This window comes from Diplotaxodon limnothrissa, linkage group LG5, assembly GCF_057381915.1.
Source record: "Diplotaxodon limnothrissa isolate DT_005_m linkage group LG5, D_limnothrissa_male_GT1.1, whole genome shotgun sequence".
In the NCBI taxonomy this organism is placed as follows: Eukaryota; Metazoa; Chordata; class Actinopteri; order Cichliformes; family Cichlidae; genus Diplotaxodon; species Diplotaxodon limnothrissa.
The window spans coordinates 38,149,197-38,173,843 of NC_140600.1; the positions used below are offsets into that span (position 1 = coordinate 38,149,197).

A 24,647-nucleotide genomic window follows, 5' to 3' on the forward strand; every position below is an offset into this window, starting at 1 on the left:
TTACACACTCTGCGCAGAAGTGTGGGAAGAAAACTTGCAACAGATTCTCCAAAGAGTGGACAGCTCCCCATCCTTATATAACCCATGATGACATCACACAGTTAGACCTTACTGGAAATGATAACAGTCTCCCCATAGTCCAAAGTTCTCCTTATACAAACATCAGATGATACTTTAGAGAAAAACAAGTGTGTGACATGTCATGTTGTGCAGTTCTGTGAGCCTGTGTGTCCAACTAGAGAATGTCCTGACATGACCTCCCTGTGTAAATAAGTGTGTATGCGAACGTGCGTGTTTACATAACTCTGTATGTGCATGTTCTGATGTAGGCCTGCAAATGAATTAGAACAAGGTCCTGCTGGACCCTCTAGTTTGGACGGTGAATACAATGCTGTGGATACCATTTGAGACTTGATTACAATGATGATAATATGCATCCATTAATCTTTACTCAGATTACCATAGATATAAAACAAAGATTATACTGTCATCAGATTCAACAATGATGAATGACTGATCAATGATAGTTATGATTATAAAATGTCACCATAAGAATACAAAGTAAAATATCTCTTGTCCACAAGTGTAGGGGGGAAATGAACCTGACTGTGGAGTGCTGGCTGGTTATAGGGCTCTGTGTCTGTCCTACCTGTACATGAGTAACCCAACAACATTCCTTTTTTTTTTTTTTTTTTTTTTTTTTTTTTTGCCTGTCCCGTTTGGCTCTTTTGCATCAGAATTGTTGTCTAAAGGCAAAGAAAGATGCCCAACGGATTTACTTTACCAAACTGACCATCCCAGCCTTGCCGTAATGGTCCATTTGATTCACCTTTTATTGTTTTGTTTTTTTTTCACTTACTGAATACGGGACAGACTTGACTGGGGGAAAGAAGGGGAGAAAGAAAGAGGGAAAGAGAAACAGCTGAGAAGAGGGACGGGGGAGAAGGGCAAAAGACAAAAACCAACAGAACGGGCAGAGAAAAAAAAAAAGCATATATCAATCACCTGGATCACCTGCTGAGAAAGAAAAAAGAAAACAAGCAGAAGAGAACAAGAGTAATAGAATAAACAACATCACAATGATATATGGGAATATGACAGTAAATACTAAATGTTAAACATTATTGTGCAGCACATAAGATCAACAGAACACAGTGTGCTTTGAGGTAGGAGCCAAAAAGGGTAGTTTGTGGGTGTGATCACCCGTGTGTACACCTGTGAGCATGGACGCGCTTGTTTTTTGTTTTTTTAAAAGGTTCCTTCATGTAATAATCTGCTAGAGGGTGTGGGGGGGCCACAGCCCCGTCCTCCAGGGCATGAAGCAGGTGTGGAGGAGATCAAAACTCCAGACATCCAGAGGCCCCCAGAACACAAGAGACCAAGGAAGCCCAACAGAGGGGCAGCTGCGCCACTGTCCCGGAAAGAGCTGAGGAGAGTCCCAGATGAGGGCTCACTCAGCAGCCGCAGAGCAGAAGCCAGGGGGAGTTGCAGTGACGCACTCGTGAGCTCCGCCGGCAGCCAGCTGCGCCTGAGTGACCGAGCCCCAGGCCGAGAGGCCGGGGGCACCCCACCTCCGAAGTGGCCCGAGCGAGCCCCAGGCTCCAGGCCCCGATAAGCGGCCGCCAAGGAGTGAGCCGGTGTGTACCTGGACGCCCATCCCCGGACACAAAGAACCACCAACGCACCGATGTCTGAGGGGGTCTGCCACTGGCAGGGGAAGTGGTGGTAGGGGGAGATAGGCCTCCAAACCTTGGAGGGCCTGAGATGTCCCCAGAGAGGTGGCGCCTGACACCCAACCTGACATATAGACACAGACATACAGGCACACACATATACAAACATCCATTCCCACCCTCATGCTCTCATATGCACTTACTCCACACTCAACCAACGTGGAGACAGACATAAAGAGACGTTGTACACACGATCACACTCCCCAAGCGTACTCTACAAACCGGGTCTAGGTGCCCCCGCCCCTGGAGGGGGGAACTGCACCCAGACCCAGGTGGTGTTTCCCTTTTCCCTGCGGTGGGGGGAGGCAGACCGCCCCGACTCCGCAGCAGCAGGAAGGCTCCACACTCCAGACCGCAGTCGGACGGCCAACTCCTCCTCCTAGCCCCCCTGCTCCAGCAGGTCGCAGAGAATGGGGGTGAGAGAAGACTCCAAACCTCCCTCCACCCGCTCATTGTAATGTTGATGCATGTGTGTTCTAAGGTGCATTTAAAACCCAGGAGGGCTTGGAGCTACCTGCCAGAGAGCAGCAGGTAAGCGCATGGTCCCTCCTGCTAGCCCTCAATGTCTACGTGTATTTAAAATTGAGAGGTGGGCAACGATGCCAGGGGTGGGGTGTACACCCTGATGGTACTTTGGACTCCGTGTATCGTGCCCACCCCCAAGATCCTATATGTATGTGTAATGATAGTGTGAGTAACCCAACAACATTCCTTACTTCACATTTCACTAGCTTGGCCTACGTCCTCATTTTAGGTTTGACAGCGTTCTAGTAGGTAAAGTTGAATGGCTTGGACATGAATTGAGCTGCGGTTTGGGGAAGGCTTTGAAGGAGACTGGCGAGGACTCCCGGGCCTGGCAGATCCCCATGTACTAAATAGAAGTGAAGAAGTTAAAGAATTGAAAAGGGGAGGGAGGGGTACGTAAACGAGGATGAACAGCTTGCAGAAATATATAGATGAGAACCGGAAGGAGCGTGTTTGGAGGCGTAGTCCCGCTCTTGAAATTCTGATACATAACCTCCAAAAATACCTCGATACTCAATATTTCTTAAAACATTAGGGTGCTGTAATTGTTGCTGGAGCTTTGTCCTTCTCAGATTTTAAGACTCCATCTACATTGGAAGTAAGTGAAATTGTACCAGAAACATCTACTCAGGTTAGTCTAGCACCTACATGTTTTCATTACAGTGCCATCCTGCTGCAGTCTGTGCAGAGGTTTGGCGTCATCTTACTGAAATAAGAAAGTCCTTCCCCAAAAGGAAGTAATCTCAGAGTCACCATGTGTAGTTCCAAAACCTCCAAGTGTCATTCACAGTTAATAGTTAATGCTATATGTTCCTGTAGTCCAAGAGACGGTTTGGCCACGATGTGCTGAGGCCACTTCAGTCATTTAAATTGCATTTAAGTCCGTAGAAAGTGAAGGTATTGAATTGTTGAATTTTGACTTGTATGTCAGATCAAACCAAATGTAATCAAATGTGTTTAGTAGCAGCAGTTTGTAGAAGTGTTCCATCGCACATTGGTCTGTCACATATTGAATCTCTCCTCGTCTTTACTCTTGAAAGAGTCAGCCTCTCTGTGATGTTTTTGTAAAGAGAAAAGAGGGAAGAGAGCACAAAACACAAATGCTGGACCTCAACAATTTTAAAGCACTGCCCACATAGCAAAATTGGTATGGCCCGGATATGGCCCACACGATGTTCTTACACATGGCTCACATACCGCAAAGAATGATGGCCCTTTGGTGGCCCAGATCTGTTTTGCCAGATGTGGCCCACACATGGGCCAGCACAAGGCCAGTTGCAGACACACTGGTAGTCCTGTGCTGGCCCAGAACAGTTTCAGCTCTGGCCCCAGATGTCAGCCTAATGTGTACCTTAATCAAGCCATGTAATAACAACATGTGCTGGAACATAATAGTGCAAAAGTAACATGACAACACTCTGCTCAGACAGTGAATGGACTGATTCTTTTATAGCGCTCCTCTACTCTCTAGGATTACTGAAAGTGCTCTATTACAACATCCCACATTCACTCAACTGAGTGCCTCCTAACTACATTTATACACATTCATACTCTTGAAATGCAGCCAGGGTTCGAACCGCCAACCTTCCGATCAGCAGATGACCTGAGCTACAGCCACCCACTGGCAAAGATGAGTAAACCGTCACTAGGTTTTGGATAAAGTGTACACTCACAAACCTGTCAAACCTGCATTTGAAACGTTGGCTACCATAGCAGTATAGTATTGCAACATGGCATTTGGGTCTTCTAACTAAAATAGGAAAATAGGAACATAAACAGTGCCATCATTGCCAGACTTGGCCCACATCTGGTTGACATACAACCTGCCATGACACCAGTCAGTCAGAAGTGCCAGCTTGATGCCAGATCCGGGCCAGACCTGTTTTCTATGAGCCTGGGCCACATAAACCAAACCACAATCGGACCAGATATGGCATGCCATCACATAGACAGTGCCATCTATGCCAGGCCTGGCCCACATCTGGATGACATACGTCTTCTTGACATACGGCTTGATACCAGATCCGGGCCAGACCTGCTTGCTATGTGGGTGTGGGATCGTCCAGAGAGAAAACAGGATAAAAGCCAGACAATATCGGAGGTCCTTCAGAGTCTGCTGGACTCTGTCAAGGACATTCTATGACACTGTGGTAGCAGCCGCCTTTTTCTATGCAGTGACCTGTTGGGGGAGCAGATGCACGGACAAGGACAGGAGCAGGATTGACAAACTGATGCAGAGGTCTAGTTCCGATGTCTTCTGGAGTCTGTGGAGGTGGTGGGCGAGAGGAGGATGTTAGTATAGCTGAATTCCATCATGCACAACCCACATCACCCTCCATGAGTCTGAGTGTGCTGAGCGGCTCCTTTAGTCAGAGACTGAAACACCCTCGCTGTAGGAAGGAGCACAGTTAGACTCTAAAACTTTATTTCTTGCATATTTGTACAACCATCTATCTATAACACATTCTGGGTATGCATGTACATAGAACCTCAGCTACTGTTGTATATATTGTATTGTATTATATATCTTATTGTCTTCTAGTCGTCTTATCTTATATCCATTGTAGAAACTGTGGAAGAGTGTCTTAAAGAGGTTCTCCCCATCAATATAAAAAAATAAAAAATAAAAAAAACTTATTTCCCATGTTCCTGGCAAAATATAAAAAATTAGGGTTGGCTCTTACGCAGCACTGCACATTTGAAATCAGCTGTGTGTGGCATGCTGTAATACTTTTATTATTTTACATACAAACTATAAATTGGGCAGGGGCGACCTCTGCTGGCAGGTTGCACTTATGACTTGTATAGTATTTTGCTTTGTTTCATTTATTTTATTTTTGTATTAAATTTTATTAAATTTATTTTTGGTTTCTTTCAACAGTACTGTTCACTGCGTTTCAAGACAAGATACAGCCTAATAAAGATATCCAGCTGGCAGGGATGTGGTCATACAAACACCATCTGCAGTGAACACAACACAGGACAACAAAGGCTCCTGTTCAGGCTCCTGAAATAAACAAATAATTTAAACCGTCCAATGCTGTGCTTTCATACACATGAAATATGTTATTAATGATTTACTTAGGCTTGTTTATAAAGGATATATTAAAGTGGAATAATGCTATTTAAATAAAGTGTTAACTAATACACTTTTTAATAGCATGTAGTTATAGTTCTAGGATTTTGTTTTGTTAAGTATGAATCATGTTAATGGTGTTTCATCACAAATACCACAACTTGATCCTCATCAACATTGTTGAATGTGAGATTTGTAATTACTACAGAGGGACAGTTGTCTACATAAACACAGACACTGTGGCCACGACAAGGTAGAAATGGTTTCATTTGATTCCTCTTTTTATTTGAGTCGATATGTGTGTTTTGGTATCTGTTTGATTAAAAAAAAAGAATAAGAAATTCATCATTGAGTCATGTAAAAAGTTAAAGGAATTAACATTACTGATGCAAAATTTCAAAAAGCAACAACACAAACATGTTCAGAAATTAGGAACACTTATTTAATTGTGTGAATGCTGATTGGGAGCTCTCCTCATGTAAACACAACGTAATCCACAGATTTTACATGTTTTTGAGAGCCGAGGTTCAATTAGGGACCAGATACAAAAACACTGTATTATTCTAAGAAAACTAAATACAAAAGCATACAAAGGTATACACATTCATTTCTAAACATCTTTATATTACATACTTTTGGTTCTTAGTTCAATCTTTGTTTGTGTATTTATTTGGATGAAAGCTAAGGATAGATTTAAACATGGGGTTCCACCCAACTTAGAAGTGATTACCTTAGTGTCAATCCAGCATATTAATCCAGAAAATAACATTATCACACATTTGATGACCTCAGCACTGGAACAACACACAGAGACACACACACACACAAAATTTACTGAAGGTCAAAAGTAATGGAAGCTCTGTAAGTTCCGAGCAAAGGACCCAGGCGAAGGCCATACAGGAACAACACAAAGCAGCTGTCAGTACACACAATAGGCATGGCTGCCATTTGTAGCAACTACAAATACCTAAAAAACAAATTCACCTAAAAAATGTATTTTAACCAAGAATCTACCTGATCATACACAATATTGTTTTGGATAGGCATACACAGCATTGTTTATACATTCATCCCTGGGTCTTTAAAAGCTGTAGTGTGGCGTAGCAACAGTCTGGTAAGCTGTATATACATTTAAGGCCTTGGATTATGAGAAGGGTTGTACGGTGCTGGCTGAGCGTCCTCTGAATATGGTGGCGGTGCAGTAGCCTGGCTTGCAGGTTGCAGAGGGTACATCGGCTCCCCGGTGAACAGCACTGGGTGAGTAGGATTGGCTGAAAAGACAAAAGAAACTGATTTTCTATGTTTATATTGTTATTGATCAAATTATTTTTTCTAACTCATTAGGCCATATGAACATTTTAATAGTAAATGGTATGAAGAGTCAACAAATTTAATAATTTCCTTTATAACTGTGTATTGATCCACGTAACAGAACAAAGAAACGTGCTGTCTAATAGATCAAATGGACCATCAGCTCCCTCTTGTTTTTAAATGAAAATTAGTCAGAAATCACTGACCACTTTATTAGGTACACCTGTTCAACTGGTGACTAATGCAAATCTGTAATCAGCCAATCACATGGCAGCAACTCAACGCGTTTAAGCACGCCGTATTTCAGAAACTACTGATCTGCTGGAACCATCTCTAGTGTTTACAGAGAATGGTGGGAAAAGAGAAAATATCCAGTGAGGAACAGTTCTTTAGAATGACCGGAGTGCTTTGAGCTGACAGGAAGGAAACAATAGCTGAAATAACCAGTTGTTACAACCAAGAACGTCTCTGAATGCACAGCATGTTGGAACCTTGAAGCAGATAAGTGACAGCAGCAGAAGACCGCACCACTCGTCTCGGCTAAGGAAAGGAAATGTTGACTACATTTCAAACAGACACTGCAAAACTGAACAACAGAAGCTTGGAAATCATTGTCTGGTCTGATGAGTTTCAATTTCTACTGTGATATTAAGATCAGAATTTCATGTGAACAACATGACAGCTTGGATCCATCCTGCCTTATGTACAGTTCAGACTGCTGATGGTGGTGTAATAGTGTGCAGAATATTTTCCTGGTACACTTTGGGCACCTAAGCATAAATTCATTATCAGTTAAATGTCGGAACCCATGTAACTGCTGACTATGTCAATTCCATCTTCTGATGGCTCCTTCCAGCATGAAAACATCCTCTATCACGTGCTCAAATCATCTCAAACTGGTTCCTTCAACATTATAGTGAGTTCACTGTTCTCAAATTGGGATGGTGTCATGTGAATATGGACCAAAATCTCTGAGGAATGGTTGCAGCACCTTTTTGAAGGCAGCAAAAGGGGTTCAAACTCGTACGAGCAAGGCAACTTGAGTGTATATTAAATCACAGCACAAACACAGATACATAGCTTCATCAACACCTGGGTGTCATCAGCCAAGCTTGCTGCCAACTTTAAAAACGGGAAAAGTTGTCAGTTGACATATTTATTATGTTTTAAAATAGAATGAAACAACTTACTACTTTCTTGGTAGGAGGGTGGTGGAGCTGTGGGCATGGGCGGGCCTGAAGGCACAGCCTGGTAGCCTGGGTGGGGCGGCTGCTGAGGTGTGTTGGAATTTATCACAACTGGAAAAAGTCAAAGATTTACTTCAGCTTGAAAATGAGTTTAAAGACATCTGGGAAAACTCCCATCTTTTCTAATCTTTTCAAAAAATCCAACATTAAAAATGACAGATTGCTGTTTTATTGTTCGTGCATCAGACTGTTTCTTGTTTCCAAAACTTCTCCAAAATCCCACCTTATCAACTGAGAAGGTGTCTGGCACATAAAATCTCACAAAACAGACAGCACATGTCTATGAGAAGTAAAACTCATTTCAAACAAGAAACAACTGGATAATATGCTGACTTAATTACAGTGTCACTGCTTGTAACTGTGACCAACTTACTTATCTGTCTTTGAGTCGGCCTTTTTTGACATTTCATGTAGCAAAGGCAGCAAGGAGCCAAACAGCAGATTATGAGAACCACACACAGCAGAAGAATTAAACTCCCTACGACGATTCCTACAATCAGACCGATTTGGCTTGTACTGCAAATAAAACATGAAAAAAAGCTTTAATTTCTACTCACATTTGTATCACGAAAAAAGGTTAAATAGAAGACCACACCTTTCAAAACTTCCAGAACAGAATTCCTGATTTAGCTGCTTGGGCTTATCCTTGCAGCAGTGTCTTCGATTGCATGTGCCACAGCAGTACTTGCTACATTTTTCAGCATCATGTGAGACACCGAACATGTCCACATAGCTATGGCACAAGTCGTCTGTAAGACATGAACGAGGGTAAAGTGAAGAGAGGGTAAGAGTTGAACCAAAGATCTGGTAGACAGATGCTGTAGTGATGGCGGAGAGAGACAAACACACCGATGAGATCACAGGCCTGATGAAATAAATATCATAATAAAAACTCACCTGATTCCGCTGGGACCAAAAACACACACAAAAGACACACAAGACAAGGTAAGACACTCGAAACTATAAGAGACATGATGTCGTGTAAAAGGAAATGAGCTCGACTTACAGGGACGACTCTTCCTACTTGTGTGTCTGTCACACCCTGTAAAAGGTAACCCAACAACATTCCTTCAATAGCATACATGACTTAGCACTAGATGATCAACAGAGTGCAACTACTTGCAAATAAACCCTTTGAAAACAGTACAAAGTGTATTAATCAAAGGTTAATCCTAACAGTTAGATTTTTTTTTTTTTTGTAATCTCTTGCCAGCAGTTTTTAAGCTTTTGGGAACTAAAGCAGTCATATACCGAACTTCTGAAATCAAAACAGCTTCCCATTCTTTCTTAGAATTAGATTAAAGCTCCTCATTATTTTGGGGTCATATTTTTGGTTTCAAATAAGTCAAAAGTTTTCCTCGGGTAGCAGATGTGAACAATCGAGGCCACAAGCTAAAATGCATCAGTCAAGCAGTAAAGTTGCACTTTAGCTTTTATTACATGCGTTTTTAGTACAGAGCCATCGTTTTGCACTATGTGCATGCTTGACACTGACTTTCTGAGATAAGAATCACATTCCCTGATAAGGAAGTAATCTCAGTAGCCATTGATGATGCATTTACAGATGTGCAAGAATTGCTCATTTCATCCCAGATGTTTTCTTTTGATGCATGCTCAATCATCCAGATAGTTAAATCTCCAAAGGTTGATTCTGTTCACCTGGACGTAGCGTTTTCAGTGGGAGAAACGTTTCGTCACTCATCCAGGTGACTTCTTCACTCTCAGCTGACTGCAGGTTTCCCCAGTCTTGTAAACAGTATATTTGCATAATGACAGAAAGCAGCCCACTGAAGGAACAATGGGCTTTTAATTAAAACAGCATCGAATCCTAGATAAGTCGATACATAAATTAACAAATTCAGGATATTTACAGACACCAGTACTGTAGTCACTGGGTTGCTGCTATACCATATAAGACTTTGAAATCAAACCAGATTTACTTCATTAAGCTATCTAAAATCTAGAAAATAAAAAAAAAATTCCTGAAGACTCAGAACAAAATGAAGTCTCACATTACCAGTTTAAATGTGAGTTTCTGTTGTTGTGCAACATGTGAATGGAATACTTTTAAGCAGCTCCACCCAAACGTTCTCTGAACCAGTTACTGCTTGTTTTTTTTATCTTGTCTCCACCCAGTCTCCGCTGATTGGGCTGGTTACACTTGTGCTCTTAGATCATATCCTTGTACACTCCCCCCCATCCCCTTACTCCCACCAACCACACACATAAACACCATTATTAAATGTATGCCAAAATGTATTTCTGAATGTTCCACTTTATGAAAACTAGTTTAGCAGGTACTAAAACAAGGACTGGTGGTGAAGCCTTAAATCCACATCATAACTCTGTTATGTTGCTTGGCCTGTTTTCCATGATAAGCTCAGATGCAGAGCAGAGGACACTCAACTCCTTTCCTCATCTTTTTTTTTTTTTTTTTTTTTTTTTTTTTTACAAGTAAGTGATCAACAGCCCATCTAATCACTACCACGGTGTACCCATCTTTTTGCTGCTTCCAGCAGGATAACGTGCTCAGCCACAAAGGTCATCTCAGACTGGCTTCTTGAACATGACAGTGAGGTCGTTGTACTCAAACGGCCTTAAAGTCACCAGATCTGTTTCCAATGAGGCAGCAAAGTTGCATCATTGTGGCAACTGTGTGATGATGTCATATCAATATGGACCAAAATCAGTGGGAAACACGTCAGAACTGGAGCCCTGAAACAAGCTGGTTGATGTTGAGCTCTATTTGTAACAAACTACGTGGAAACCTTCCTATTTACGTGTTAAATAACCCCCTGGAAATACTAAAATAGATAAAATAATATAGACTAAACAATAACCCTGTATTAATTAGACTAGATGCCATTATATGAAGTCTTTTGAAGTTATACATTAAACATAAATATTAGTGCAGTCATTATTTTCACTCCCCAAACTAACTTGTATTTTATTTATAATTTTTAAAACGTATTCACCAACATGTCAGTTCATTTTCTTTCGTTTGAGTCTGTCGCCCATTTCATAGCTGTCGATAATATATTAACACAAATTCACCAAACTGAAAATTAAACAACCAGCAACTGAAGAAAAGAAAAAATAAACTTTATTGAACTTTGTAATAAGGTCTTTTTTACAAAATATGACATTAACACACAAAGAAAGTCCAACATATACTCTTAAAGTGGAATTATTAGATTTTAAAGGAAAGGGGGGAACTGGAGCAAGAATAAATCTCTGAAAACAACATAATCTACTGTAATCCACACACGCATCAATAAAATAGTCAACACTGGCCAGAGAACAGAAACCACAGGAAGAACACGAATATAAGCAGGAAAAAGGAAAGCCAACAAGTGTTTTTCTATTCGTCAGCTGATGTAACAAACAAAACTAGAAACACGTGACACTGCATCCCTTTCGTTAGCTAACATTCAGGGACTCAAACATGAGTAGATCCCAAAGGCCGCTGCAGAGGTGTGACTGACGCACACTGAAATGTAAAGTTTGCCGCAGAGTTCGACTTAAGCCAAAGTCTAAATAAAGGAGGATGATACATTGTCAGAGAAGGTCAAGGTCTGGACGTCACATGAATTGTAACTGTACTTTTCCAGAATCAGCTGAGTCACGAGAAGAAGAAGAAGAAGAAAAAAAAAAAAAAAAGTCACTTCAAGTAATTTCAGCCAGCAGAAAGCAGAAGTGGTGGCTCTTTTCCACAATCAACACTTGAACACACACACACACACACACACACAGAACAAGTTAAACAATACCAAAGAAACTTAATGTTGTGAGAACATTAGAGAGAAGGTTTGATGGCACGACTCAGGAAACAGGACACTGCTGAATATTGTGCATCATTCAAGCCTTTATGGTGACATAAAGCAAACAGACTCCATAAGTAGAAAAAGATATTTTAAATGATTTGGAATTGCATGTATGTTTCTGCAGGTAATGTGGCTGGAAGGCACAATTGTTTGTGTTTAACATGCGCTCATCATGTTATTGTTTGGTTAACTGAAAAGAAAAGAATCTCCTTTGGTAAAGTAACCAGAAGCTGCCAGCGCATTTCAGCTCAGTTAGATGTGCAACCCCGTTTACAACAAAGTTGGGATGCTACATACAACTTCATAAATAAATTCAACTAACTGGCAATAACAAAGGATTGGATTCAAAAAGAGCATTGGCAAGATTTAGACGACTTAGACTTGGAGCTGGAAATGGAGAGCGGTCCGGCACTCTTTAAAAGACCGTGCAAGCAAACAGTTTAAAATATTTGTCAATGTAAAATGTAATAAGCAACAATTTCTTAAGAGCAACAAATCACGATAGCCATCTGGAGACAGTGTATTTTACCTAATATCACAAAAACATTCTGATAAACTGGGAAACTCTTTACATAAAAGGACAAATTAAATATCAGTTTTATACTGGAAAATGCTGCATGGGCTCAACAACACTGCTGGACTCTATATTAATATAGAGTTCATCTTATTCCAGGATTTTCTGGGCCCGTGTTTATTTAAGACGGGCTGTGGAAAACGCTCCTGCTGTCTGACCAATCACAATTTAAGGGAGCGAGCCCATCTGAATGTTTGGTACATTAGCGCACACGTTACAGCTAGCATTCAGCATTTTTCTGCAGCTTACACAGCATCCCAGCCCGGTTGGAAATGTGGTTGTAGGACGGGCAAATAAAACCTGAGTAATGACGGGAAAACAACATCTTAATGCCAATTCTTCTGTGTACGTAAACATCAAAATGTAAAGCAAACCATCCCTGTGTGCGAGGCGTGTTTCGGTGAATTGGAACTGGAGTGTGTGCTGAACACTTGTTAACTACGTGGAATTTGTGTGCTCAGGAAACACTTCTGGTCAACTCACATAACACAAATAATTTTAAGGTATAAACCCTCCAGTGATAAATGCTGCACACTTACAATTTGTTCCCATGTAACATTATTTACAAGGTGATACAAGGAAAATACAGGGAATAAAGGATCAAAGCACTTCATCGACCTGCAAACAGCTGCCAGATGGCAGTGGGAAAATGGCTACAGACACTGAGACACCTTAAGATCAACCACTGAATCTGACTGCAGTCACTGTAGAGGCCAGGTAGTTTGGCTGGTGGATAGTAAAGGCAAGAGGGATACGCTGAGGAATGAGGCTGAAAAAAGTACTTAAAGCAGTGAGAAACAGTGGTCTCATGTTTCATTTCTCAAAATAACTAAAGATGGACCCCAAAAAAGAAAAAAAAGAATATGCATATTGCATGCCCATGCAATGCAAGTAAAAAACATAATTTTCACTTGGTAACTGTTCAACAGAACTGCTGAATCAGCACCGCCCTAAAATTCCCAAATACAGGCAACAATGAACCAAGTTACTCTGAGGTTTCTCTTCTTGATTCAAAGAACAAACTTCCATTTCAGCAGAGTGCTGCAGCACGGACGTCCACTATCCAGGCTAGGGTGGTGGTGCAACAAAAGCTGGGTTGTATGGAGGCTGGACTAGGAAGTCTGCGCCTGCAGGTGGAACGTTGGGCTGCGGCTGGGTCGGAGGCTTCAGCGGGTACGCCGGCTGGCCGGGTGTGAACGCAGCCTGGCTGTAAGGCATCTGTTGTGGAGGATGGGCAGGGCCAGCTGGAAACAAAAAAATGAAGTTGGCGTGACAATGAACACAACCTCAACTTCAGCTCTGCAGCTTGAATGTTTCATTTCCCTTTTTAGAAAAACCTCAAAAAGACCCACGTCTATGCAACCGCAGTTTCCACCTCTACATTGAATACAGCTGTTTTGCATAATTGCAAAATATTATTGCTAAATCTGAAAACATTTAATGAAACACAATAGTTAATAATGTCGAGCATTTCTTTAAAAAACTCTTTAATTCTATCCGAAAACCTTTGTTTCGCACAGATCAGTTTGAAAAAGCTACACCTTCAGAATATTCTTCTACAATAAAAACTAAACATCTAACCTGCATTTTATAAGTGGCTACAATTAAATTACAGTCATTCAGTCTCAAATCAACAGGGCTTTCTGCTCAAACATCCTTGATTTGCATAAAAAGTTTGAACATTTATGATGATATAATTAAAATTTTAGCATTTTCTGCATTTTTGTGATTAAGAATTCTTTATACTTTTTTTTTTAGAGTGTTGTGAAAAATCACAACAAATACTGGCATGCTTGTTTGTTTGAGATATTTTTGGACAGAGCAGCTCCTTTTCCCAGTTAGAAGCTTCAATCAGCATTTCCTCAAACACACTGTTTTGGTGTTCAAAGCCTATTTAAAGCTAGACCAACACAATGTTTGTTAATTACAGGGATGAGGAAAATTCACACTTACTTGCATCCTGATAAGATGGTGGTGGTCCTGGTGTGAATGGTTGTCCATGGTAGGGTGATGTGGGCATGGACTGAGCTGCATAGCCCGGCTGAGCTGGATAACCAGACTGAGCTGGATAACCAGACTGAGCTGGATAACCAGACTGAGCTGGATAGCCGGGCTGCACTGGTACTGGCTGGTAGGGCATTCCCTGGTAGGACTGAGATTGTCCAGGTACTGCAGTTGGTTGCTGCGGGTAACGCTGAGGAGTGGTGGTGGTGACCACTGTGGTGTGGGTAGTGGTCGCTACCACAGCTGCAATTAAACAAACAAATAGATTAGAAATATAGAAAACTGGCTGTTTTACATGCAGTGTAGGAGTACAACTACAGGAGGAATTATTCAGGTATGGAGATAAAAGGATTCAAACTAGTTTCACTTAAAAAAAAAAAAAAAAAAAAGGACATCCTCATAAACCCTTATAAATGTTTATTACACACATAACACACTCCATAGGCATATGTACTAAATCCACATTGGCTTTGTCGTGATTGCCAGTGCAGAAAGATTTAAACACATCAGGAAAAACGATCTCAAAAGAGATTCCAGTAGAGTCAAAGGTATTTGTACTTCCTATTCTGTTTGTATCCAGGAGGATATGAGATAACAGAGGATTACAGACCAACCAACAGCACAAATAAAATGATCCAAATGTCCTGAACTTGTTTGGAACATGCCACCAAGTTAAACACACAAGTAACTTGCCTTGGACAAATATGAGGCAAGAGCTACGCAACTCATATCGCAACTTCTGCAATTAAACTGTAAAAACCCAGCTGTCGCAAAAAGAATAGCATGGCAAGAAAAAAAACAAAAAGAAGAAAACAAAAAAAGTTTAGTTTCGATTCCTGCAAAAGGATCTTCTAACACTACAGCTTAAACACAGAAGACAGGATATCCTGGCTGGTAATTAGCCAAATAATTAACAGCCAAGATCCAAAACGTCTTCGATGTGTATCATAATGTATGGATAATATTCTTATAAAGAATGACTGAAAACTGAATATTAATCAGAGAGACAAGAAAAGGGTGCAGTCTTAAGTAAACATCCTCGATCATCCTCTCTAGCTTCGCCTAATGAAGAAACAGCCCTGCCATAGTCACACTCCGAGTGTAAACCCATCGCTGTGTAAGCTCAGTAAAAATGAAAGAAAGAGGGGGAAAAAAAACCACCTGGGGGTGTAACGAAGATGTTCTTCAACATCTTCACGACCACTTCCTGTAAATGACGTAGGATGGCTTTCTTTTCTTCTTTTTTTTTTTTTCTTTCCAGTCTGTGGTTGTCATAGAAACAATGAGTCACACAGCGTGGAGCTCTGACTTCCTGGATTTGATCCCATCATACCACTGGAACTGAGGCAGCCAAGGAAGCCAGACTGCGTTCCTCACTTGCATTTTAGCCTCTCCGCCAGAAGACTGTCGCCTAACAGCAAAACATTAACCAGCCGACTGACAAAGCTGACAGGAGGTGCAAGAACTGGGAAGAGCGTTCATTATGGTGAATGCACGTCTCTGTAAACATAAATATGGACGTGTGGAGTCAGATGCTTTCCTCTATTGAGCAGAATTTTTTTTAAATTCTTTTTAGGGAAGCGGATCAAGATGTGGCCATGGACATTAGCGGTTTCAAAAACACAGGATAGTAGAAAGAACTGTTTCAGGGAATTGTGGAATTGAGGAGGATAAAGTGGAATACAATGTTTATAATCTACCGCAGATAAAGAGTTGAGCGCTGCATTCTTGGCAAAATAATCTGTCAAAGTTTTCTCTTTCCTATTGAAGGCCGGTGCCCTCTTCACCTATATGGGAGATTCCTCTTTCTCTCCTCGTTTCTCCTTCACTAACTGAGAAATGCAACAACCTCCTCCTCTGTATATTTAAGCCTGTGATTTTGATGTATTTTTGAGGAAAGTAAATAAGGCACATTAAGTAGAGTTACAGGTAGAAAAAAAGGCCAGTTCACCAGATATTTAATGGACAAGACTGATGATGTGGGATATTTTCATTACTCTCAAGAAAGCCAATGAAAAGCCCACAATGTTCCATCTTCCCTACACAGTGTGTGACATCACACTTCCCACTCAAATACCAAGGGTTAAAAAAAGAAAAAGGTCCCAAAAGAAACCTGTTTAGTTTAAAAATGTGTCAAATATTCATCTGCATTTTCTGGACTAAACAGTGACGCTTTCAGGAACTACTTTCAGCGGTCTTTGTCTGTTGTGAGGAAAAAGTGGAACAGGAGGAAAAGGGATAAACTGGAATTTACATTCAATGTGAATGTGTTATCGACAGATAAATAGACGCCTTTGGAAAAACATCCATCCAAAAGGAAAAAAAACAAACAAAAAAAACGATGCTTTATGAGAGAAATCAAAGAAGGTGAAGAGGAAAGTAGTAGTTAGCCTGGGTCAACTATTTATATGATAGAGAGAGCTTCACGACATCACAAAAATGATTTGTGATCTAAAAATAAAGAAACAGTCAAACAAACTTCTGAGGTGAGAGAAAAGAATAAATGTTACATAAGCTACACTTAACCTATGTGGTTATCACAATAAATCTGCATTGCACTGAATTCCTAAGCAACTTCAAACAGTCTCGCTATGTTAATACGACACTGGGAAATGCCATTTGCTGTCTTTAATAGTATAAGTTTTTCTTGGTTTGCTATGTGAGCATTTCCCCCAAAAACGTGTTGATCATACTGACTAACAATCTGGTGTATCCAGGAGCCTCGTTTAGAGTGGTGCCAACAGCAAAATAAGGCAGTAGGTCACCCCGTGGAGAGGGGTCAAAGTACGATCCATTGAGGGATCGCTAACACAAACAGATATACCACAGTCCTCTGCAAAGTGTTGTGATGATGCCAAAGTTGGTTTAATAGCATCAGTTAATTTCTGGCTGTAGTTGGGTGAGATTTGAGAGTGGAAAAAATATATAAAGACACTTAGGACTTAGGAACGCTGGAGTTGTGGTTAAACAGACATAAACACCTGTGCAGGTGACTCCAAGTAGGGCTGGGCCATATCATACTGTTCATGGTAATACCGGTAAAATGTTGGGCAATGATAAGAAAATGAAATATCGCAATAGAATATGGATAAAACACGCATGCGCAGAGCCTTTGTTTTCATACGCACATGGCGGAAAAAGCATGGCGGTGACGGAGAATGAGGAGAGCGAAAGCGGATCGTTGAATGAAACTGATGAACCAGAACTGGTTTGTAGAAATGCTGCAACTTCACTGGTGTGGAACTGGTTTAGCCTTTGTCCGTCAGATACACAACAAAGCACTATTTTTGGTAGCGCATGCTAGCGGGCCGTCGTTATTACCGTGTTGTTTGGAAAATACGGCACACTTAAAATCAATCCTTTGATTTTTCTGAAAGTCGACAGAGCCCCTTATAATCCCGTGTGCCTTATGTATGAACTCTGGTTGTGTTTACTGACCTCGAAACGATTTTATGTGCACGGCGCTCGAAAATCTGTCAAATGTTTCAGTACGACTTTGCTGAGCTACGAAGCCGCACCGCTTGATGGATTGTCGGAGCATTACGGCTATCGTAGGCAGGAGCCTCGCGGAGTGATACGTACTGAGCTTCAACATAATGTTACCGTATTGTGTGTGTATAACCCGTTTTTAAGTTTTGTGGATATTATACATGGTTATGCTGAGGATATGTCGGCCAGTTTCCACTGGAAATGTATGGGCTCAAAATGTGGTCATAAATATTTTGTACTTGTAAAAAAAGATTTGTGTGTGCGTAAAAAAGATTTGTGTGTGCGTAAAAAAGATTTGTGTGTGCGTAAAAAAGATTTGTGTGTGGACCCTAACCCCTGCAAGTTACAAGTACGGATTTTTGACCCTATTTTTCTTCCCTTCATCTGATTGGTCAATGTCACATCAATCACAAATGTAACAATCCAATCAGAGAACAGATGGGTTTGGCTGACGAGGGGCGCTTTTTTTGAACTGCAGGTCTTTGAAGGGAATAAATGCCCTTTTACATGCCAACCCAGCCTTTTCCTTCATCACCACGAAGGAAAACAGTCTGTGGTTGTCCGAGTTTGGTGATTTTTGTGTCACAGGTCTACGTGTTTAATACAGGGACTTCCACAGCCTTTTCAACAGCGCTGCGGACCGCGGGGTGGGGGCGGGCAGTGTTTTGGAAATGACAGTCTTCATTACAAAGCTTTCTTCGTTATGAATTATCATACACGTTTTTATTGAACATTTGAAGAACTAGCAAGAAAAACAGAAACTCTTGTAGAGGACATAAAGTCAGAGATAGAAAAGACAAGGAGCAGGTGCATCTAGTACAGGTAGAGCTGCTGCAAAAACCCACAGAGCCCAGCAGCCAGCGTAACAAATTCTGGATCCTTTGCTTTTAGTTAGCATTAGCAGCGTATCCTGCATCCGATGTGAAAAGACTTTTGCTGCGCACTGTGACTCACAGCAATGGTCCTGGGTCAGCCCTGACTTTGTGTTAAATTAATCCTAAAGTAATAATGTTATTTCTAACCACTGATATACCACAACTTTATCCTTTCAACAGCTACTGAAAGTTAGGGGACCTAGCTGCTATCGGATATTTATATAGCGATCCTCCAGCTTCAAACGGTATCACCCTTCAAGGACCTGCAGTTCAAAACAGCGCCCCTCCGACAGCCAAACCCATCTGTTCTCTGATTGGATTGTTACATTTGTGATTGACATGACATTGACCAATCAGATGAAGGGAAGAAAAATAGGGTCAAAAATCCGTACTTGTAACTTGCAGGGGGTTTTTTTCTAAGTCCACACACAAATCTTTTTTACGCACACACAAATCTTTTTTTACACATACAAATCTTTTTTACGCACACACAAATTCTTTTTACACATACAAATCTTTTTTACGCACACACAAATCTTTTTTACACATACAAATCTTTTTTACAAGTACAAAATATTTATGACCACATTTTGAGCCCATAGAAATGCCTTTTGGTTAAACTGTCAGCGAGAAATTTGCATTTGCACGGTAAAATTTTTTATATCGCTTTAATGCACTTAAAAAACAGCTGCTTGTTCAAGTAAAAATACATTGATGGGTTTTTTGCACTAATAAAGTTGTGGAGTTGTAAAGTATTTTGTCTAGTGTCAGTTATATCGATATACAAATTTTCAAATGTATATCGTGATAAATATTTTTGGTCATATCGCCCTGCTCTAACTCTAAGCAACTTAAAGCTGGTGTTTCCATTTGTGGGAAACTCAAAGTACTCAAAGTAAGCAGATTCAAAAGTCAAGTAAAGACATGACCCCTGAAGAGAAACAAATAAAGCAGCATCGTAGTTTGGCACCAACTCTAAACAGCAATTATCTTTAATGACATGCTGAGTCATCGTTCTGAGGGGTAAACTCTCACCAAGAGAATCACTGAAAAGCCAAAACTTGTACAACAAACCAGAGAAACACAAAGTGAGAATGAGGAACTTCACAGCTCTGAAGGGTTCACAAAGCCTCTGTATACTGTAGTGATTCTGAAACATTAGGTCAGGTGGTGCACTGTGCCTCAGCTGTGATGTTAGTCGTCAGGCTACATTTTGCAATAATGAAAGTCATGTGGTGGGTGGGCCAACAGTCTTCAAATGAGTCCCCTCATGATCTGCTTCAAAAACTACACTGACAAATCCTCCAACTCACTAGAAACCAAGAGTCTGGCTTCTTTAAGACATGGCAAAAAAAGCAGACATTCGTGTCTATGTAGGTGAGAAGCTCAACAGCAGACTGTTTTTTTAAAAAGTGTTGCTTGTTGGCCGAGAGCAGACAACCTGCAAAAGTGCAGCAACATGTTGCAGATGCATCAGCACGGGCCTACACGCTGTCTACATACTAAAAATAGGAAGTGTCACCGCTAAAGGTTGTGGTTACTTTACGTGCAATAATTGCCAATAAGTAACAATTACTTCAATGTGTCAGAAATCCCCTGAACTGTAGAAGATTCTCCCAGTGCCATGAAAAAGCTTCTTGAATCAGAGACCACATGAGGTTTGGGATGTGCTGTAGACGAGCTTAGGTATGTGACTTGTGTAAGCTTGTTCCCCGAGTCTGCAGAGAAAATGTGCATACACGACAGTATGACTCGCGCTAATGGGTCCTCGATATAAAGGTGATAGAAAGATTTAAAAGCACCAGTCGTGCAACGCGACTAATGCCGTTACATTTATTTATCTAAGGCCCTCGTTATACTTTTTGCATCTCCGAGTCTTCCTGGTCTGACTGATGTAATCATCACACAGTGAGCGTCCACGTGTCTGCCAGCTGTTTTCAACTGCACTGACCTTTCTGCAGGGTCTTCACATTACAATGCACCAGCTGAATGAGCTGAACTCAATTCAGCACATTAACTCTTCATAAACTGCTACTGGTAAGAGCAGATGCTACAATTAGACCCTTATTGCGGCCCTTGGGAAAATATATTGTCCATTCTTGGCTTAAACAATCAAAGACAGAATTAGTAAAACTTACGGCGTGGTTTGCGGCACATGTTGTACAGGCAACAGCAGGGGCAGACGCAGCAGCAGATGAAGATGAGTACAAAAATGATGGAGCCCACAATACCAGCCACCATGGGTAACGTATTATCGATATGATACTCATAACTAGCACTGTTGAAGCTATCAACATTATTGGAGCTGAAAAGGAAAAAAAGAAATTAGTATGAAAAATTGTCTTTACATGACATTAACTTACTACAAAACAGAAAAAGGAAACATTTACAAGTCACCAAGTCAAATTTAACCATTTTAGGACCTTTTTAAAACTGGAATTAATCACAAACCCAAAGTATGATGAAATAATTAACAAGGCCATCATGTATTTACTAGTACGCTACAATTTCCAGACCTTCAAAGCACTACACAACAAAAACAACTCCTGATACTATAGTTCAAGTAGAACCACGGTGCTGCCTCCCTTTCCTCAGAGTTTGTGTTTGCAGGTGTGTCACCTTTCATAAACCAGCAGAAAACATACAAAAGGTCCTTTTTCTGGGCTTTGGGAGATATTTTTATGAGAAGCTGAATTCACTGTAGTTCAGTGGTTTCAAAAAGAACAGATAACCTGTCAGTGCTACAGCAGGCATGTGGAGGAGTATGGTCTATTAATCTTAGGGATAATGTGAATGAAGGCCTCGGTGCAAGCTGTAGCTGACTCACACTTCAGCTCTATGCTGGTGGTCGTGCACAGGAAAACCTTACTTCCTGTTTCTTAACGGCCTAAAACACACACTTGGCTGTAATTACACAGAGAAAAGGGGGAAAAAATGAAACCAACATCGAAAATAGATTGAAGGAGAAAAACATACCACTTTTTTTGGTCATCTTCTTTAAAACGACTGTAATAACTTGAACAACAATATCTGTAATAGCAGTTCCCACAGCAATATCCTGAATAGCATTTCTGGACACTTTGGCCCGTGTAGGCCAGGCAGTCGTCCCCTGCTGTAACAGAGCAGAAAGAGGGGCAGCAAAAATTAGCTCAATCGTCAATAAATCATTTCAAATAAATCAATTAGTTTAATTATTAGTTATGAAATTTCACTTTTCAGCACTGCAACTTGGTGACTTTTGGGAAACTGTTGATTCACCTTCAGTTTCATTTCAGAGGATGTAGCTCTGGGTGTTGTTGAAGTCTACGACACTGTACAGAGACGTTTTCACACCCTTATTTATCCTCAGTTTAAAACCCCGCTGTTTCCACTTTGTGGGTACTTTGGATGATGTAGTTTCCACTGCTGCCAAATTATCTTTCACATGTTTCTTATACTACAACCGAGCTGTACCCTGCTCTGTACCTAATTAACTGGCAGCTTTTGCGACCAGATTATGCTTGATGGTAACTATGAGCTGAAACGTTAGAAAACAGCCGTACGTAAACCCCCATTACCGTGCACATGGCTTTCAACAAATAAAATGAGGCTGTAACAAACTAATCTTTCGGTCTTTTTAAAAGGTTTAAAACACGAGCTGTAACTTTAACGACGACCGTCTGTGACATCGCCCAAACAGCGGTCTAATATCGATGTGACGATAACATCACAGACTGCGTGGCGGCCTGAGACAACACGCAGTTCGATAGCTAATGCGAACAGCGACCGTTTACAGATTAAAACAGTCAAACTTACCGGAAACACAAGGGAACAGGACCACATACAAAGCCAACGCAACAATAGTGGACAGGCCTGGCGCCATGTCTACTCCAACACTCCCGGATTCAGTCAAGGAACTGAGAGTCTTCGACAGCTCCGGAGGAGGAGGAGGCGTGATGGACTCTTCGACTGCGGCAAAGCTCGTCTATTCCCGGAGCTGCCTCGCTCGGTTCATGTTCCAGCCCACTGCCAAACTGTTTCTATTCATGGACTGTTTATAGGGCTTTGGTGTTGACGTCACGCCGCAATGCATTGTGGGAGCGCGGCACCATATTCGGGGTCTACGAATCAAATCAAACACACTGTGTTGGAACGACGATTACAAGATGCTTAAAAGTAGCTCGTGAGCATATTAATACGTCTTTATACGCAGTTTTTGGCTACGACCGTAGATGTTCTGTATAAAAACGTTTTACGAAGCGTGAAAACTACAATAAATACGGAAAAGAACTTAACGATAACGGATGTTTTTAAAGCGGCTGCAGACAATGTGGCAGACCTCCACAGGAAGTACTTCCGCGGCGGAAGTTGATCATTATTTTTTTTGTTTTATTTTTTGCTTTGTTTTTCTTTCGTGCTCATTTAGTGACATTTTACAATATTTAAATTAATTTGGGGCTGATTACCCAGAGCCCCAGTGACAGAAGGGGCTCCAACAAGCCTGCAAACAAGAGTTTTTTGTGTAATTTATCTCTAAGTAATAACTGTCAAATTGACTCGATTTCAACGGAAATGGTTGATCGTCGCAAATTGTGCATTTATTTCTTTGTTTAATCATAACTTTAAAAATAAATACAGTGAAAACACGGTATTGAGAGCGTGAGAAGTTTCTCAAAGTTTGTATTGTTGCTCATATTGTCTTTGCTGTACACACATGCAGAGCTTGATCATTTATTTTCAGAAAAGTAGTCGATTGACTCAAAGACCACGTGGAAGCCACTGCTGTGTATGTGAGTGAAGTTGCCCCCACCCCCCACCTTCTTCAAATCCAACAGAAGTGGTATCAAACGTTTGTGCTGCAAAAATTTTCGTTTGTGCTGCTATCATTTTAAAGATATTAATAAAAATTTCTAATAATAATAATGGATTGCATTTATATAGCGCTTTTCTGGGTCCTCAAAGCGCTGTACAATTCCACTATTCATTCACTCTCACATTCACACACTGGTGGAGGCTACAGTTGTAGCCACAGCTGCCCTGGGGCAGACAGACAGAAGCGAGGCTGCCATATCGCGCCATCGGCCCCTCTGGCCATCACCAGTAGGCGGTAGGTGAAGTGTCTTGCCCAAGAACACAACAACCGAGACTGTCCGAGCCGGGGCTCGAACCGGCAACCTTCTAGAGGTCATCAGAGGTCAACCAGCCCCCCCACATTAATTAATCCATCCATCCATTCGCTTCCGCGGGGGGCGCTGGAGCCTATCCCAGTTGTCATAGGGCGAGAGGCAGGGTACACCCTGGACAGGTCGCCAGTCTGTCGCGGGGCTAACACATAGGGACAGACAACCATTCACACTCACATTCACTCGCACATTCACACCTAGTGGCAATGTGGATTATCCAATTAACCTATCCCCACAAACTGCATGTCTTTGGACAGTGGGAGGAAGCCGGAGTACCCGGAGAGAACCCACGCAAACACGGGGAGAACATGCAAACTCCACACAGAAAGACCCCGGCCTGATGGTGGAATTGAACTCAGGACCTTCTTGCTGTGCGGCAACAGTGCTAACCACTGTGCTTCCAGTTTGCTGCCATCAGGAAGGATACTGAAGAGCCTCCGGGCCAGAACACGCAGACTGAGAGACAGCTTCATCCATCGGGCTGTCAGGATGCTGGCCATCTCTGAATCGAGAAGGGGGGCCCAAGGGTACATCTTTCGCCATCATACAATGCTGTGTAGCCATTCCCCACTTTCTGTGAATGGTACTCAGGGCTATTGATCAATAGGCTTTGATTAGTTGTCATTGATCAATGGTCATAAGAATTTGCATACTAATAATCATGGAAGTAACCCCCCAGCACATTGTTCATTCAGTGGTGCTAGTTTCCTTCACTATGCAAATGTACTGTTTATAAGGTTGGAGAAACCTACAGTCAGCTGAGACTGAAGAAGTCACTTGGATGAGTGACGAAATGTTTCTCCAACTGAAAATGTCCAGATGAACAG

The 24,647-nt window shown here is 41.4% G+C and overlaps 2 protein-coding genes across 2 annotated transcripts; both read right to left on the reverse strand.

The window, feature by feature from the left end:
* Positions 1 to 6,465: 6,465 nt before the first annotated feature.
* Positions 6,466 to 8,865, reverse strand: LOC146632820 (uncharacterized). Its single transcript, XM_085353554.1, has 5 exons — positions 8,790 to 8,865; positions 8,488 to 8,641; positions 8,266 to 8,408; positions 7,836 to 7,943; positions 6,466 to 6,605 (listed from the first exon to the last, which is right to left on the reverse strand). The coding sequence occupies exons 1-5, from the start codon at positions 8,863 to 8,865 to the stop codon at positions 6,466 to 6,468; spliced, it is 621 nt and encodes a 206-aa protein (XP_085209680.1).
* A 2,240-nt stretch (positions 8,866 to 11,105) lies between these two features.
* On the reverse strand, positions 11,106 to 22,651 carry LOC146632821 (uncharacterized). The gene is made up of 5 exons (XM_085353591.1): positions 22,454 to 22,651; positions 21,635 to 21,770; positions 20,797 to 20,963; positions 14,244 to 14,537; positions 11,106 to 13,534 (listed from the first exon to the last, which is right to left on the reverse strand). Exons 1-5 carry the CDS (start codon positions 22,518 to 22,520, stop codon positions 13,359 to 13,361), a joined length of 840 nt encoding a protein of 279 aa, XP_085209717.1. The 5' UTR covers positions 22,521 to 22,651; the 3' UTR covers positions 11,106 to 13,358.
* Positions 22,652 to 24,647: the final 1,996 nt, after the last annotated feature.